The sequence below is a fragment of the Typopeltis vanoorti genome, chromosome 4 (assembly GCF_054136105.1).
Source record: "Typopeltis vanoorti isolate ZY-2024b chromosome 4, IOZ_Tvanoo_1.0, whole genome shotgun sequence".
Taxonomy (NCBI): domain Eukaryota; kingdom Metazoa; phylum Arthropoda; class Arachnida; order Uropygi; family Thelyphonidae; genus Typopeltis; species Typopeltis vanoorti.
Genome location: NC_143552.1, coordinates 81329775 through 81347239, shown reverse-complemented (window position 1 = coordinate 81347239; position 17465 = coordinate 81329775). Strand labels below are relative to the sequence as shown.

Below are 17465 nucleotides of genomic sequence, written 5' to 3'. Positions count from 1 at the left end.
GTTCATCATCTAACTTCGAATGTCTACGTTTTAGTGTCTCTTTTCAGAACATGTTATCGTTGATATAGAAAGAGATGGCCAGTTAGAGTTTGGATTGCGTTTGTTGCTCCGTTGACATATTTATCTTACTGGATTTAATTCTGAGAGTATCCTGATTTAGGCAACTTATGGGAAAATGACCCAGAGGAAGACCAAGATATAGGTGGATTGATATGGTAAAAAGTGCCTTAGAAGATAGATATATAAATATAAGCTCTGACAATGTTATAGCTTTGACAGGTAACAGATTGATTTGGCAGAAAATTGTAGGTAGGAAGTTAGTAATGATGTAAATTTTTCATGTAGTACTATCATATCCTGTACACCCCTTGAGGGTGCATGTCAGGAATTTGATGATGATGACGACGACAACATCTGGAAAATCTCAGAAAAAAAATTTCAAGTGTTGTAAAAAATTATGACCTCCTTCACACCAGATAAAAATTAGCTACCATTATCGACTCGCCAAAAGATTCACTCCGTTATCTTGACCATCCTCAAGTCTGTAGCATTCTTTGCTCCTGCAAACTATCTTACTTTGCAGAAACAGGAAGAACCAGTAGCATGACTAGGTTTTTGGTGTCCATGGCTGCATGCCTTTTTTTTAGTGCGACAATTTCAATACTGGGCAAAATATTTTGTCACTGTCCCCTTGGCAACTGCTGCAGCATTCCTATGATACTGAGAAGAACAGACAATACCTGCACTATAGCCATTCTGGAACAGTAGACTATGCCATGGATACAGATCAATCACCACAGCAGATACAAAGTTGAGAGACAATTTCTAGAATCCACCACAGCATTACTTAACTACAAAATCTTAAATTCTGCTGCCTCACTTCACTAAAGATCTGGGAGACCATTATCTTGAGACCTTTAGCAAGATTTCATCATCACAATCAGAGGATACCAGCTAGGACTGCAAGATCCTGCATTTCAAACTCAGTGTGTCTGCCTTCTTGATAGTGGACCTACATGCTTGGTATATTTCTTTGTGCCCATGAAGGTTCCTTTGTGATCCAGGTAAAATATTTGCTTAATTTATTAGCAAAATAAATTATCTTCAGATTTGCGTTTCTTCATTATGTGAGTCTGCATACTTGATCTTATTAATACCTACATCCTTCAACATATAATACAAAAGTCACCTCACTTTTAGATAAACCATGACTTTTAGACCATGACTCAGCCAGTTTTATTTTCACTGCAGCAGCTATTCAATATCATATCCTTCACCCACAATGCACTACAGTGGCAGAAAGCTAGAGATCCTATACTAAATTGGTGCCTTTATGGTGGATAGTAAAGAAGGTAAAGATGACTGAACAATAAGCTGGTTAGAAGGAATAATCTAGATATATGGAAGAGATTTACGAGGATGGTTTGAAACATTCTCGGCCTCGACCATATATGACAACACTATTGGCAAGATTTTTTTTTTTCTAAGTTGGTACATATGTCATAAGCATCCATGTGAAATTGCAAGTCATTCTATCCAGTAGCTTGTTTTATACAGCTGTCTGGAGTAAAAGTGTTGTCTGTATCCCTTGAAATGGATAAAATTGAGTATCGTGCAGTTATAAATTTTTTTTGCAAAAGAAGGTTTAATGCCAAAAGAAATTCATTCAAAGTTCATAAAAGTTTACAGGCACTCTTCTCTTTTGTTTTCTACAATTAAGAAATGAGCTGCTGAGTTTAAACATGGCCATACCAGCCTTGAAGATGATCCATGTGAAAGATGTCCAAAAAGTGTAACAACATCAGAAATCACCGATCAGTGAACGATATAGTATTGGATGACCGGAGAGTCAAAGTGTGTGAAATTGCCGAGACTATAGGCATTTCAAAAGAATGTGTAGGATATATTTTGCATGAAGAATTGCAAATGAAAAAGCTTTGCGCAAGATGGGTGTCGAGCTCACAGCAGATCAAAAATGCACTCGCATGAAAATTTCTGAACAGTGCTTGGAGTGTTTTAACAAGAATAAAACTGATTTTGTGCATCGATTTATTACTATGAACGAGACTTGGATTCACTATTACACACCAGAATCCAAACAGCAGACAGAAGCTGGTTGTTCAGCGACAAAGAAGACAAAGTTCGGTTCCATCTGTAGGAAAGGTCATGGCATCGGTGTTTTGGGATACTAAAAGCATTCTGTTTATTAATTATCTTGAAAAGGGTAAAACAATAACCAGGAAATATTATTCCAATCTTTTAACCAGACTAGATGAAAAAATTCGTGAGAAAAGACCCGGTTTGCAGAAGAAAAAAATAGTCTTTCATCAGGACAATGCACCTGCACACAAAGGTATTTTTGGCAATGGGAAAATTAAGGGATCTGCACTATTATCCAATCCCATCTGTTTCAATTTATTTACGAGCTTGTCGTGCAGCAGTCTATCAAAACCCTTTGTGCGCAAAATCTAAGTGCACCACTGTATATACATCTACCCTGTCCAAATTATTTGTCACCTTGTTATAGTACATGTTAGTGAAACGTTATCTCCCCTTAACAAACCCATGTTGATAATCACAGAGAATACTGCTGTTATCAACCTATTTGTGTATCCTACTTCTCACCAATCTCTCCAGTACCTTCACCACAACTCCCAATATACAGACAGGCCTATAATTTCAAGCTACAGCCTTATCACCAACTTTATGTAGTGGAACAATTTTACCCTTCTTCCACTCCTTTGGAATATGCGCTGTTATAAGACTTATTAAACAGGCATGCCAATGCTATTGCTGATTCCCCTGGAACATTTCCATAAGATGGATGGTGATATGTCATCAAATCCTACCGCCTTATTGACATTGAGTTTATTTTTGAGAAAGTGACAGATGTCAATAAGGAAAGACAAAATGGAATAGAAAAAATGCAAGTAAGCTTAATATTAATAAGGATGTAAACTGTATAGAATATCACCACATATATCAAGAGAATGTGTGAAGGAGTTAACTGTATCCTTATTCTGGATACAATAAATTACAGTTGGTTGTTCAATGAAAGTTTGTAAAAGAAAGTTTCTGAGAATGCAAAAGAGTATTGAATGATCAATCAGTTTATGTTTTAAGAGAAGCAGTGAAAGTGTTATTAACTTGAACCGATCCACCCAAGACCTATCTGAATCAATGAAAACAGAAATCTGCAGACGGCAGCAAGGTTTAAGGGGCCTCTCATGTTTCAGTAATCTTGTTATTTTTTTTATAATAGGTTGAAAATATACTGGCCAAAAAATGCATATACAAAGGGCAGATTTAAGGTTGTTGTGGCACCTAAGCTATAACTTAAGAGCATCCCCACCTCAAGTGGATAAATTTTGGTTATCAATACTGAAGCAGAGGTCCTAAGCTTTAGCTTGTCTAGCTTAACTTTTTTGTTGAAAGTTAAGCTAGACTAGCTTTTGCTGAAGTATGCAAAAACATAGAAAGCCATGTGATAAATCGATACTGAAACTGCAGAGAATGAATAGCAGACCATTAGCTTAGATGTAAGGATAGTTAGCTAACAGATAAGAAAGATGAAAACAGTGTCTCAAAAAAAAAAAAAAAAAAAAAAAAAAAAAAAAAAAAAAAAGTGAGCGACAATGCATGCTTTAGAAGATTCTGCTATAGCGCTACCATTGTTTTTTATATATTAATAGTCTAGTCAAAATACTGGAAGATATTCTATTGAAAATTGTGCAAAATTGAAAAGATAATAGAGAACCACTGTTACTTGCAGACATTTTACAGACTGGTTCGGTAGGAAATGAATAAAGTTAACATTTGTGAAAGAGGAAGGGAATTGCCAACATACTGAGGATTTTGACAAATTGGGATAAAAATGAAACTGTGCTAAAAATGGAACATGAGGTTAATGAAACTAGGACATGGACTGCTTATTATTAACCTCATGTTCCAACAGAGATGTGCACAAATTCACACAAAGAGAAGTTGCAAGAGATAAGTCTCATTGACTGAATATTGTTCACAGCGATATATTCATACTGGTTCAGGACACAGAAGACTTGAAATTGGAAGTGATCACCATTTGTTTTGAGCAGGATAAAATTGAATATTATACTGAAAGAAATCTGTCTAAGAACGATTTTTACAATGAATCAAAGTTGATCAGCTTTCAGAGGTAAACTGTAGACTCAAATACACAAATATTATTCAAGAAAACAAGTTTGAAAATTGTAGACCTTGAAGAAAACATTGATTCAACCAGAGAGGTATGTGGAAAGTTTGTCTGCAAGGATATAAAAAATCAGAACTCCATGAAGTTGTTAGGGGACAGTCAAGAAAAAAAAAGAAAGTATATTGAAAGTTCCTCGCAAGTAAACAAGCTTACCTGTGCTCTGAGAGAATGCAGAGAAAAATATAAAGTGAAGCACTGTGCAAAATTAGCTAACAAGTTATGGGAAGATTTTGATCATGCATTTACATTAAAGTAGTTGTATTGCTTTGATTATGACCTCTTATTCTCTTTTAATTTACTGTCTTATGCATTAATTCTCTTACATTCATCTGGTAACTCTTCTCATATTTCAATTTTGGTTATGAGAATCGGCTGAGGGAATGTGGACTGCAGAGTTTGGTGGATAGAAGAAGGAAAGGTGATATGATTGAGACTTTTAAATTGTTGAGAGGTGGTTACAGGGTTGACACTGGGGAGTTCTTTCGCTTGGTTGAACAGCGGGAGGGAGTGATGACAAGAGGCCATCCCTGGAAGTTACGAAAGGAAACTGTGAGGAGTGGTTTCTTTGCATGGAGGGTGGTTGAACCGTGGAATGCATTGCCTGATGGAGTGGTGAGAGCGAGAACGGTCAATGAGTTTAAGGAGTGGTATGACAGACTTTGTGTTTCTTAGGGGGGGGGGGGACCTCCACTCGATGAGTCTTGACAGACTTTATGTTCTTACGAAGGACCTCCCACGACGAGTCTTTTGACTCCATGGAGGCCTGAATAATAATATTATATTTTAATAATTTCACTTCCTCTCCTTTATGCTATGGATATTCTCCAGCATTCTCTAGATATTCAGAAGACCAGATTTGAGCACCCTAATGTGCAGCCTAATCAATGCCATTTTATAATACACATCTTATGTGCACATCTCTGTTGGAACATGAGGTTAATAATAAGCAGTCCATGTCCTAAACAAAAATCCAGCATGTTGTACTTAACATTATTGGCTTTGCTTTTTCCTCCCTATTTTCCCAAGATGTTGCTATATGTCTGGTAATCATTTACTACTTTACTGCTTAGATCTCCAAAAAGGACAAACTTTTTCTGTTTTCTTTATGCCAGTTACCTTCTCTAATGCATTGAAAAATTCCTCTACTTCTTCCTCTGTAGAATCTTCTGTGGGACCATCGGCACAAAGAAGTCTTATTATCTGGTTTCCCCCATGCTGATATTTTCTCACATCACTCTACTTGATATTGCATGCCATTCAAGATTATCTTTGTATTGAGTACTAAAGCTACTCCTTTTTCCTCTGTTTGTTATTGCTAGAACATAACATCTTGTATCTGTTACTTAGAAAGATCTTGTCTGTTAACTGACTTCTGCTGTTCACCCTGGTTCCATGACGAAAACAATGGGCCTTGTTTTACCATGCAACACCCCCAACCACCACCACCAGCCTGCATGAAATTCTATCATGCTATACCATCATGTTACTTTGGTTTAAGTAATAAGAATACAATTTGGTCTGCTAAATCCCAAATTGCTAGCCCATCCTCTTTCATTCAGTATTCAGGTAGATGCCTGCTAATGAGGAATAGGTGAGGATTGGACATTCTGTCAACAGGCCTGATCAGTTATTGACATTCCTTAGAAAGCTATATGAGGTCTCCTCTATATGCTATGAATTTTTTACCCAAAATGTATCAAGTGTTTTTCAAATTTTTCAATGTTAAGTCTGAGGAATGATCTCTCAACATATCTTCATTCATAGAACATTTGTCTTACTGCTGAAAATGAATGGATCTAAACCCCACAAAACTCATGATTTATGTCATTTAAAAAACTACTTTATGTGGTTTACTCATATCAGTAAATAAATTTAATAAATAATTACAGGAACATTAACACCTTTACTGTGCTATAACTGGTGAATCTCAGCCCTAGAAATGAAATTAACTACCCCTCCCCACAGTTTCACAGACTGTATTTCTCCCATTCACTGAAGGTTTTTTTTTTCCTTCTCTCTCAGGAACTAAGACATATAATACAAGTTACAAATGTATGCAGTTAGGAGCCCTTACAAGTTTCAGTGGAACCCTGGGGTTGTGCACAGAACACAATTTAGGAAACACTGGTTTAGAGGGCATATTGCAAAGATGGCAAAAAAAAAAGCCTCTGATTACTTGGGTATTAAAGAACATACAAACAAAATTGATATCCTATCCTGTCAAGTGTCATCTCTATCCAGGAGGTTGACTATTATGGATTGCTACCTGAGATCCATAATGAGCAGTAGAAGGGATGATGATGATGATGATGATGATGAGGGGTTCTGATCTCTTCCATCTCACAGTGAGTATCTATAGATATGTGTTCACGAGGTTGGTTTGACTGTTTTCAGGGACAAAAAAACATTTTCCAGGAGGGAAAACTCAGGAGGAATAGAAGTTTATTATTCTTTGTAAACTTTAATAAGGTCACATCTCAATTAATTCACAGAGATCTGGTTTTGTGGATTCCTGAGGGATGAGGAAGCATTACATTACATTACATGATCCCGAGTGCTCAACTTGCTATCCAACCAGTTACGGGTTCAAATCCAATGATATGTGGATGTATGTATAAATCTAGGTGGTACATGATTTTTGCTTGTGTGAGACCACTTCTGCTCAGAGGCTTGAAAAAACATCAATGTCTGGTCTCTCAGAGTTTCCAGCCCTAAATCCACTAATTTGTAATTATACTTACAAATTTATGGGTGGAATTCATATTAAAATAACATCAAATATCTTTACAAAACACAGATAAATGAAACTATAACGAAATCCTAAATCTTTTGCAAATCTTCACAAAACAACGTAGATTTTTAACATGCCATTACAAAGGATTTTAACAAAACAAACACCACATTCTAAATACTTATGCAGATCTAGTGAATCCTGCATTTGCTTCTCAAAATTTGTACAGCTATGGAATTTGAAATACAGGTCAGTCTGAGATCTCTTGATATATACATAGTGATATTTCATTATGGCTCACAGCTTATTTCTAACCAAAGTCTTATACAGTTTCACTTATCCATAATCCATCTTCGATATACACATGAAAATTGCACCCTTATTTGGCCAAAGAACTCGAGTGGAATAACTACTTGATATCATCACCATCTCATACAGCAATCATCTCCTTGCTTTATTGTACTACTCTACCAGAATCACCTTTCCATTTACTAGCAACATACCTAAAAACTTCTTTTGAATTTCTCTTAGCCTTCCTTGCCCACCTTTCATGCTTTCTCTTCTCTTCCTAACACTAGGTTGCCAATCATGGCTGCTTCCTATATTAAAAATCAATTATAAAAATGATATTTAATTTTATAATTAAAATGAATATAAAATTTAATTAAGCAGCTTTCTACCAAACTGTATCAAAAATCAAACTTCAGAAAACATTTAATGTGAGATCTACATGCAATAAAACCCCCAATTGAAATCTATTAGATAAATATAAAGAAGTAAAGAGATTTAAATAATTCACTGAAAAAATGGAATGATTTCATATAATGAAAAGGGAGTTATAAAATTTTGTCATGATGGTACTTGTGATTCCATCCATTTTGTAATGGATCATAAATAAAATAAAATAAAATAAACAAAAACATTCATTAAATACAAAATTAATGACGGAAAATCTCACGTAAAAAGTTTTTTTAATAGTATAATTTTTACCTGTGTGTGTGTCAGAGGCATCTTCGGTACATGTTAAGCTCAAATTAAACAATAACTGAAACACGTACTGAAGATGCCTGTGACACACAGGTGAAAATTATACTATTAAAATCTTTTTACGTGAGATTTTCCATCATTAATTTTGTATTTATATGTCTACTCATGGTATTCTCTTACTAAGAGTTAAAACATTCATCCTGTGAATAAAATAAGTTTTTTTGTTTACTCTTATTAAAAAGACCACTCAAGAAATTATCATCATAATGCTAAACACAGATAGGGACCTTACAATCTGTTCCAGTATTATTTTTACTATAATAGCTCCTTTTGAGGTCTTCTTTTCCCAATTGATTTATATTTTTTATTGTTTGTTTGGTTAGGATATTCGGTATTGTTGGTCATTCGGTTTACAATTTTTTTTTTTTTTTTTTACAGTTCTTTTCAAATATTTTAATTCCTTTTTCTCTCTCTTCATTTAGTGGGTGGATAGTGATACGATACTGTATAGTGGGCAGCATGGTCTTAGAAATTTATTCACATATTATAATAAAGTGACAGCAGAATTGAGTAAAGGTAATGGCTAAGACATGGTACTGCTCGATTTTGCCAAGGCATTTGACAGAATACCACATGGAAAACTATCACAAAAACTGGAGAGGAAGGGAATGGATATTCCTTTTTTGCTGATGATGAAGCTGGCCTGGTTGGCCGAGTGATTAGCGTATCTGCTCTCCAGTCAAAAGGCTGCAGGTTCGAATCCCGGCGTGGACATTGATGTTTGTGATTGTCTGTAAAAATACTGGTAGTGGTGGTTGGCGGTAGATGGCGTTGGTATAGATGAAAGTATCTGCAGTTTGTTATATTTGGTGGATTCAGTGGTGGAAACAGAGAGCTGTGGAGTAGGTACCCTCCCTCGATGAGTCTGACTCCCTGGAGGTGTCATGTAATAATAATAATATGAGGCTAGTAATATGGATAGGGGAATGGCTGACAGACAGACACCAGAGAGTAGTATATGGTGGAGTGGAGCCTAGAAGAATGATGGTGACTAGTGGAGCACCTCAGAGTTGGGTATTAGGGCCATGACTCTTTAATTTGTATATCAGTGATAGAGGGAAAGATTTAAGAGGGAATATTCAGTTGTTTGCTGATGATGCAAAACTGGAGAGAACAATAGTTGATAAAGATCAACTATTGTTCATTGCCTGACTTAGTTGTGAGCTCCTCGTCTGTAAATGAATTCAAGAAGAGATATGACAGATGTTGTTTTGCTAGTTTGGGTCTCCCGCGATGAGTCTACTGACTCCATGGAGATACCCGTAATAATAATAAGATGATGTACATATCCTGCAGGTTGATTGAAATAAATTGGCATTGTGGGCAAAGGATAATGATTGTCAATTTAATGTTGCAAAATGCAAGGTTATGCACTTTAGGTTGAAAAAGTTGCACATGGCATATCATATTGATGGTATTGGTATTTTGCAGGAAATTGATGAGGCTAGGGACTTGGAAATAATGGTGGACAAAGTGTTAAAGTTCAGAGGGCATATTGCAAAAGTTGGTAAAATAGCTTAACGAATTACTTGGATGTTGAAAATCATTCTAACAAGTAAAGCTAAGGAAGTTATTATCACTCTTTATAAGATTACGATTTAGCCACATCTTGACTATTGCACACAGATTTGGTCACCTGGGTTTCTTGGGGACCAGGAGGTGGTCAAAAAGATTCAGAGACAAATGACCAAAATGGTGACAGATCTGTGGAATACTCCCTATGAGGATAGGTTGAAGGTTTGTGGGTTATAAAGTTTAGTTGATAGGCAGAAAAGAGGGGACATGATAGAAACTTTTAAGATATTAAAGAGGTTTTATAAAATTGATGCAAGTGAAATTTTTCAATACATGACAAATAGAGAACTAGGAGCCCATCCTGGAAGTTGTGTAAGAGTGTGTAGACCAAATTTTTTGCATGGAGAGTAGCAAGTGAGTGGAATGGATTGTCAAAATTGGTTGAGAGTTCCCTGATGGTGAATGGATTCAAGGAGAGGTATGATAGGATTTGTGTTATGATATGATATGAGAGGTATGATAGGATGGTTGATTTGGGTCTCCAGACTCCATGGAGATGTCAAAAAAATAATAATAATAATTAACACCAGACTTCATGGAGTCAAACGACTTGTTATAATCTCTCTCTTTCTCTCTATCATCTATATGACTGATGAGGTCAAATGAACTCTTTCCACTTCTGTCTGTCCCTAGAGAGGACAAACAATTCTGTCTAGTTTGAAGTCTCTCATTGTGATTTAATTTTCAGGTCCTCTTTTATTTTGTCTATTCATCTATTTCTGAGCCACCCTTTGGATCTTTTACCTTCCATTGTTGTATACAGGGCTTTAGTTGGTAACCTTCTTGTTTCCATTCTCGTCACATGGCTAAACCATCTCAGTCTTCTATTATTATTATTTCTTGTTTTAGCAGTTTTTTTTTTTTTTTTTTTTTATGTCTTTGTTCATTATCATATGTATTTATTGCCCAGATTTTGATTTGGGCAATAAATACACATGATAATGTAGGTGCTACTAAAGTACTGCATATTTTTTTAAGAGCTTTTTTTTTTTTTTTGTACAATATTTGGACTGAGAGTTCTATTTATCAGGCCTATAACACGTAAATACTTCGAAGTTTTCAGTTTGATGTCTTGTTTCTTTCATATGATATTTCACATCAAAGACAACAGTATTTATCTGTTGTATTATTTTATTATTAATAACTATTTTACTTCTAACTGACGATTGTCGACAAAATGCTATTGCTTTAGATTTATCTATAGATTTCATCCCCAACTATTCTACTATAATGTTTAAATTATATATTTTTCTTTATAAATTGTCTTCCTTATCTGGTATTATTACCTGATCATCTGCAAATAACAACATTTATTTTATTATTCTGGAAAGTTTCTATACCAGAATTACTTAAAGTGTTCCACTGTATCAGTATTTCATTAATATAAATATTAAAGTGTTGTAGACAGAGGACATCCCTGTCATAAACCTTCATTTACAGATTGTGTTTCGGACATTTCCTTCATGTTTTTGTTTTATTATCTTTGTATATATTCAAGAAATATATTTTGCAAAGTTCCAAACTGACTGAAAGAGGATAGAAATACTCTGTATTGTCTGTACCTATGAATATTCATAATATATGCATTCTACTATTACTGATTAACATTTTATTAAAAATTTGCATACACTGCAAGATGTATTTTTTCATTTTATTATTATTATTACATGATGCCCCAAAGGAATCCAAAGACTTATTGAGGGAGGATATCAACTCAACAACTGTCTCCACCACTGCCATCATTTTATATCTATTAAATATTTTAACATCTACATCATTTTATATCTATTAAAGGAAGATCTTCGTACAAGAGAGAATATACACACACATGTAAGAACTTTTTAACATTGTAGTAACAGTTAACCATGCAGACTCTTCTGGCTCATACCACTCAATAATCAGTAATTATCTGCTGTAGATGAGTTTTAATCCAACATACATTTTATTTGTGGAAAGCATGTTTGTACATAATTTTACATGAGATAAAATACTAAAATTATTGTTCTGTAATAGCTAGAAAATAATTCCGTTTTTTTTTTTTTTTTTTTTTTTTTGATATAGACGCACCTGTCAGATGAATATTTTGTCCTCTAATAAGTTCATTAAGTGATGCTACATAATCATCAAAAATTTAATTTGGTAACTGAAATATCAACAAAGAATGAAGAGCATTAAGTTAAAAGTTCGCATTAACAAAGAATTATCGCGAGTACAAAAATTGTAGAATCAGTAAATGAAGAAGTTTAGTTTACTTGAAATTTAAGACAACGTTGTACTCTCTTCTTTAGAGAGCACAGCGAGTTTTAAGTTTAGTTGTTGGTGGAACTGTTTGTGTAATAGCGTTTAAAAAATTGTAAATCACATGTTCCGGATATCTGCTGATGTCTTTTCCTGATAATATTTAAAATAGGAAACAATAATACCTAAATTTAAAAAAAAAAAAAAAAAAAAAAGAATATCACTTGTTTCTTTCTAAATATACACAAATGCACTTCCTAAATTTTCTTTAATAAAGATCACCTTAGAAAAAACACAGCAGGGTGAAATAATTACACCTCTGAGTATACGGAAATATTAATGAAAAGAAGCAACAACGGAGAAACAAGAAATGAATACCAAAATATGAACTAAGCAACAGGCAGTAAAACATATGGACATACATATGGTAGAGAAAGAACTCACCTGGAATAGAAGTCCAATTACAAAAATCATTGCTATGCAAGAAACAATATCTGCATGGTTTTGAATAACAAATTCATGGCTGAAAATTGGGGGATTTTTCGTTCCCGAACGGCGTTTTAAACCCATTTTAAAATAAATTTCCTCTTATGGAAAACAGCGCTTCTCACCCTATTACTTCCTTGATGGCTAAAGACAAACTACTATGCTACGGAACATTATATAATGCAACAGTGCAAGGTAGACAACATCTAACACGCGACACCGATAACGTGGAACCTATTCCGCACTGCCGACTACCTAGATATACAATTTGTTATTAAAGAGATATTGTCACTTTTTAACCACCTGTGCTTCAGAATTTACGCCTGCTATGAGTTTGTATATAATCTTCATGCAAAATACAGGAAAATATCTAATTTACGAAAAATAATAATGATTACTTTTATACTAGAGGCTTGCGGCTTTGAATTTTATATTATTTTTTATGTTTTATTTTATGTCTGTGAAATGTAGTTCACTTTTTTTTTTTTTTACTTCATACAAATACAACAGTAGATATGTGTAGCTATACCTTAATTTAACACTTTTAACAAGGCCCTAATAATAACACTGGATATGCAAAATACGGCAAGAATCATATTCATAAATTAAGTAACTTTTAACTTTTTGTTGTTGTTGTTGTGAAGATAGATGGAAAGTCAGCTAACGCCTTTTTGTTCCACATGGAAGGTCATGATAATATAATACAGTAATGTAATTTATTTTTAATTTTCAGTTGCAAAAAAACAAAGTCTATGAAAAAATTAAATTAGATCGGATCGTAAGTGTAACGAACACTTTTCAGCGTTGTCATTTTAGCAGTTGCCCTTCTCTCTAAAATAAATAAATAAATAAATCTCTTAAGCACAAAAACAAAAACTATGAGATTATATCTTGTATATGTTACACCTCTGTAGAAACTGTAGAGCAATATCAAGGTTAGGAGTTCCCCTGAGCGAAATCTTTCACGCTCAAAAAGTTCTACGTGTTTATGCTCTGTTTGGTGCTCCGCCATAGAATGCAAGAAACCATCTCTCTTCAGGAAATTCATCGAAAAGTATGCAGTCTCTGTCCGTATACAGAGCCGGGGCGAATTCTCCGTGCTTGCTATGCTTGCTGCGCAAGCTCATTACTTGAGAAAGAAGTATTATTTATTTGCTAATAAATGCATTTATAAGCATTCGATTTAGGCTTTTATATTTTTAGACAGAAGACGTCTGAAGCTTGCGCGGTAAATCGAGCTTTGCGTTGTGTATCGAAGGCCAATGCTTGCTCGTCTAGACTAGTCAAAGCTACCTTGGCTTGCTCTGTTGTGGGAGCTTCAAGGTCCTCGCTGCAGCACTGTGATTTAATGAACGTTCATAGCCATTTCCGCTCCCTTCACGTCGTCTTAAACACAGGACATATGCAGTCAAAGTAGCTCTAGCCACTGAGCTTCAGCCAGCCTTTACTAGTGTGCGTGTTGCTTGGGAAAATTAAGTTACAACCAACTTTTTATGACGATGTTATTGACCAACTCATAAAGAAAACTGTAGGGTAGAATTTGTACTCAATTAGGTCAGCTAAATTGAAAAGGATAGAATATCATTTGTAAAATAAATGTTGTATTTGTGTGATTAAATGTACATAAATTTCTAAATATATAGTTTAAAATGGTCAGTAATTCATTATTCCGCTAATCAGACTTCAATCACACCCCTCACTCCCTGAATGATAACAAGAGAAAGCGTCAATTTCAAGACCAGCATTCGCCCATGTTACACAGTGTATATCAGCCATTCGTTCAAATATAATGGCGTAGGCTAAAGGCCGTACCGTCTATAGTTTACAGGACTGCAGTTCTTAAAGCTACGGTAAGTAGTGAATCTGTAATAAATTGCGTCCGCGCGGGCTTCGCAACCACATGCCTGGGGAAGGAGTGTCCTAGTTTCGATTCTCGTCGGAGACGTGAGGAGCTGAAGGATCTACCTCAGCCATAGTCAAGTTAGCCGGTCTTGGGCGTGGACAGTAGGGTTTTTCCCCTAGTTTATCCTGGGGGTTTTCATTCCACAAACAGGCAAACCGTACCCGTGAACACACAGGATACAGCCATAAGATATAGTAAGGCAAGGAAGGCAACAGGAAACCACCTTGCTCATAGTCACTTCCCTAGTATGGTAGCATAGCTGCCCCTGCCAACCCTATGGATGAAAGGAAACTAATCATAATCAATAGTATATTGCAGTCACCTTTCCTGGAATTGAAAACTACTTTTCATTCTATTTGATTCATTAATGTATCATAAACCAATCATCGATTTATTATGTACAGCTATGTAACAATCGCTTTTTTTTGTAGAGATCACCCCATATGAAGCTAAGTGTGACTTCCTCAGTATTACTTGATACTACTGTTATATATCAGTGCATTAAGATACGATACAACATTCAAGAAGCTAAGGACAGTAGCGCACTCACGATTTAATCTTGGGGGGGGGGGGGGGGAAGTTGATTAGACGATTTGAGAATACACACTACGCATCGCAAATACGCAGCGTGTATCTGCAGGGATCGCTAATTAAGTAGTATAGAAATAGAAGACACGACACAACATAAATAAAAAACATGAATTTTAATTAGAAAAAGATTTTTGAAAAATTTTCTAGTGTTTTTTTTCCTTTTTCTTTGGGGAGCCAGGGCCCCCTTGCCCCTCCCCCCCTTCTGGGTGCACCACTGACTAAGGATAACAGTCATCGCCATTAGTGAATGCAAGCATGTTGTAAAGTTTGAAATAATTATTGCAGTGAATGTAAACTTCTTTGATTTCCCCACCCCCGACTACTGAACACCTGTCTTGAATAGTAAATGTCAGTTCCCTGCACTTCCGTAGGCCAGGACTCACAAGAAGTAAGATGCAATCATCATATAATTCTAAATTATATGGTCGATCTCTGAGAACAGAGTATAGAAAATATAACCTCTTTTTTTCGACGGCCTTCTTTCGACGATAATGAAACTGTAAGCAGGTAAATGGTTTTAATTTAGAATTAAAATCATCATATATCATCCAACAGGTCAACAACCGTTCATTTGAAAGTTCACTAAATAATTAAAATCAATAAATGGTAATAAGGGAATTTGCAATGCTGCAATCGCCTCTATAACACAATTTTAAGGAAGATGGAATATCTGACACCGGACTTCGAACATTTTTAACTTACTGCGAGTTAGTTGGTTTGATATGGTATCAGAAGGTTTTCCCCTTGTAGTTCTTCATCCTGCAAGACAAGCAAACCATTTTCGGAGAATATACGCAGTTAAAAGACCTGCGATATACTGCCCTCATAGTCTCAGTTGCTTCACAGGAAATCAAGCAAATGTTTTCAGCACATCGCAAAAAAAAAATAAAAAATAATAATAAAATAAGCTTTCAGTAAATCCACATATCTATGGTGAATGGATTCCATTCTTCTTCTCTCCCGTAGTCCTAAATGGACAGTTGGATTACTCATGGCTCGTAGATGATGTTCTTTGTTAGCATCCTCCAATCATCTCGGTCTCTTGTTCTTGATGTCAGTTGAGATACGAAGGAATCTGTCCATTTTTTGATGTAAAAAAAAATAAATCAGCTAACGCCTTTTTATTCCCGTATATAGGGAGTAGGCGAGGCCGTTTATAGCCGTATCTAACTTTTAGAGACTGAGTGGGCAGTTCAATCTCCACTGGTACCCAATCAGAGATAACTGGCCCAAGGCTATTACTAATTAAGTGGCATGCAGTCAAGAGAGACGGCTCAACAAGTGCCGCCGTCTCGTGGTCCATAACCCTAACACTTATATTTAATGTATGAAATAATGTGGGTTCTACGGTTGATTTTCTTCAGTTTACGGGACGAAAAACCCGAGTTTCCGGGAGGATAAACCGCTTGCGCGTGCCAGAGATCGACTATCTCGGGAACTGGTCGAAAAAAGGCTTACAAAAATTTCCTCTAGTCGCCGAGCAGACTCGAAATCAAGTCTTCCTTCGTGCGGCCAGGCGCCGTGGTATGCAAACGCCACATCCACTGAGCTACACAGGCTCTATTTTTTGATGATATTATTATTATTATTATTTTTTTTTAACGGGCAACTCCAAGGAGTCCTTAGACTCATAGAGGGAGGCCCTGAACATCATATCAAGAACAATTATTCGGCATTCGCACAGAATCTATCATACTTTGCTTTGAACTCATTTACAGTCAAGGCACTCACAACAAACTCTGGCAGCTTATTCCACTCATTCACCACTCTCCAAGCAAAAAACCTAGTTCTAACTACACTCTTCCTCAGTTTCAATGGATAACCCCTAGTTCTCCCATCACCAGACCTGTTCTGAAAAATTTTTTCTGAATTAATCTTGAAAAAACCCCTCAGTAATTTAAATTTCTCAATCATATCACCCCTTTTCCGCCTATCGACCAATTTCTGTAACCCACAGATCTTCAACCTGTTCTCGTAAGGTTCATGTCATTTGGTCACTCGCCTCTGGATCCTCTCTATCTCCTCCCCATCAAGAAGAAACCCAGGGGCCCAGATTTGGGCACAGAAGTCAAGATGGGATCTTATCAAGGCTCAATAAACAGGAGCAATAACTTGCTTATCTCTGCTCGTCAAAGTATTCTTCAGTAACCAAATGATCTCATGAGCTGATTTAGCTACTTTTGCTACGTGCCCCCTAAACTTCAACTCCCTATCCACCAACACACCCAAATCTCAGGCTTCATCAACCTCGTGGAGTACAGTTCCACCAATGTGGTATACTGCTGCTAATTTTTTTCACCTAAAAATGTATAACCTTACACTTTGCTATGTTAAACTGACATCGATTCTCATTAGCCCAGACTGCCAATCTATCCAAATCACCATGCAAAATTTTGACATCATGTGCTTCTTTTGGACTCCACTCCTGAATAAACTACTCTCTGATATCTCTCCATCAACCACCTTCTGTCCATCTCACCAACCCCACATCGATCCCCATGTGCTGCAGTTTTGTGATTAGAATTCCATGTGGTATCTTGTCAAAGGCCTTAGCAAAGTCCAGCAGTATCACTGTTAATCCATTACCCTTATCCAGTTCAGCGTCACTGTATTATAAAACGTGAGCAAGTTACTGTCGCATGAACTAACCTTCACAAAACCAT

The 17465-nt window shown here is 35.9% G+C and overlaps 1 protein-coding gene across 1 annotated transcript in view; it reads right to left on the bottom strand.

Moving 5' to 3' along the window:
• The window catches only part of TRAM (translocating chain-associated membrane protein 1), a 204472-nt gene extending 191936 nt beyond the window's left edge, over positions 1-12536 (bottom strand). Inside the window, 1 exon segment of the mRNA XM_090391298.1 lies at positions 12267-12536. Within this exon segment, the coding sequence (XP_090247424.1) occupies positions 12267-12392 (126 nt within the window). The 5' untranslated portion in view covers positions 12393-12536.
• Between the last annotated feature and the right edge of the window lie 4929 nt (positions 12537-17465).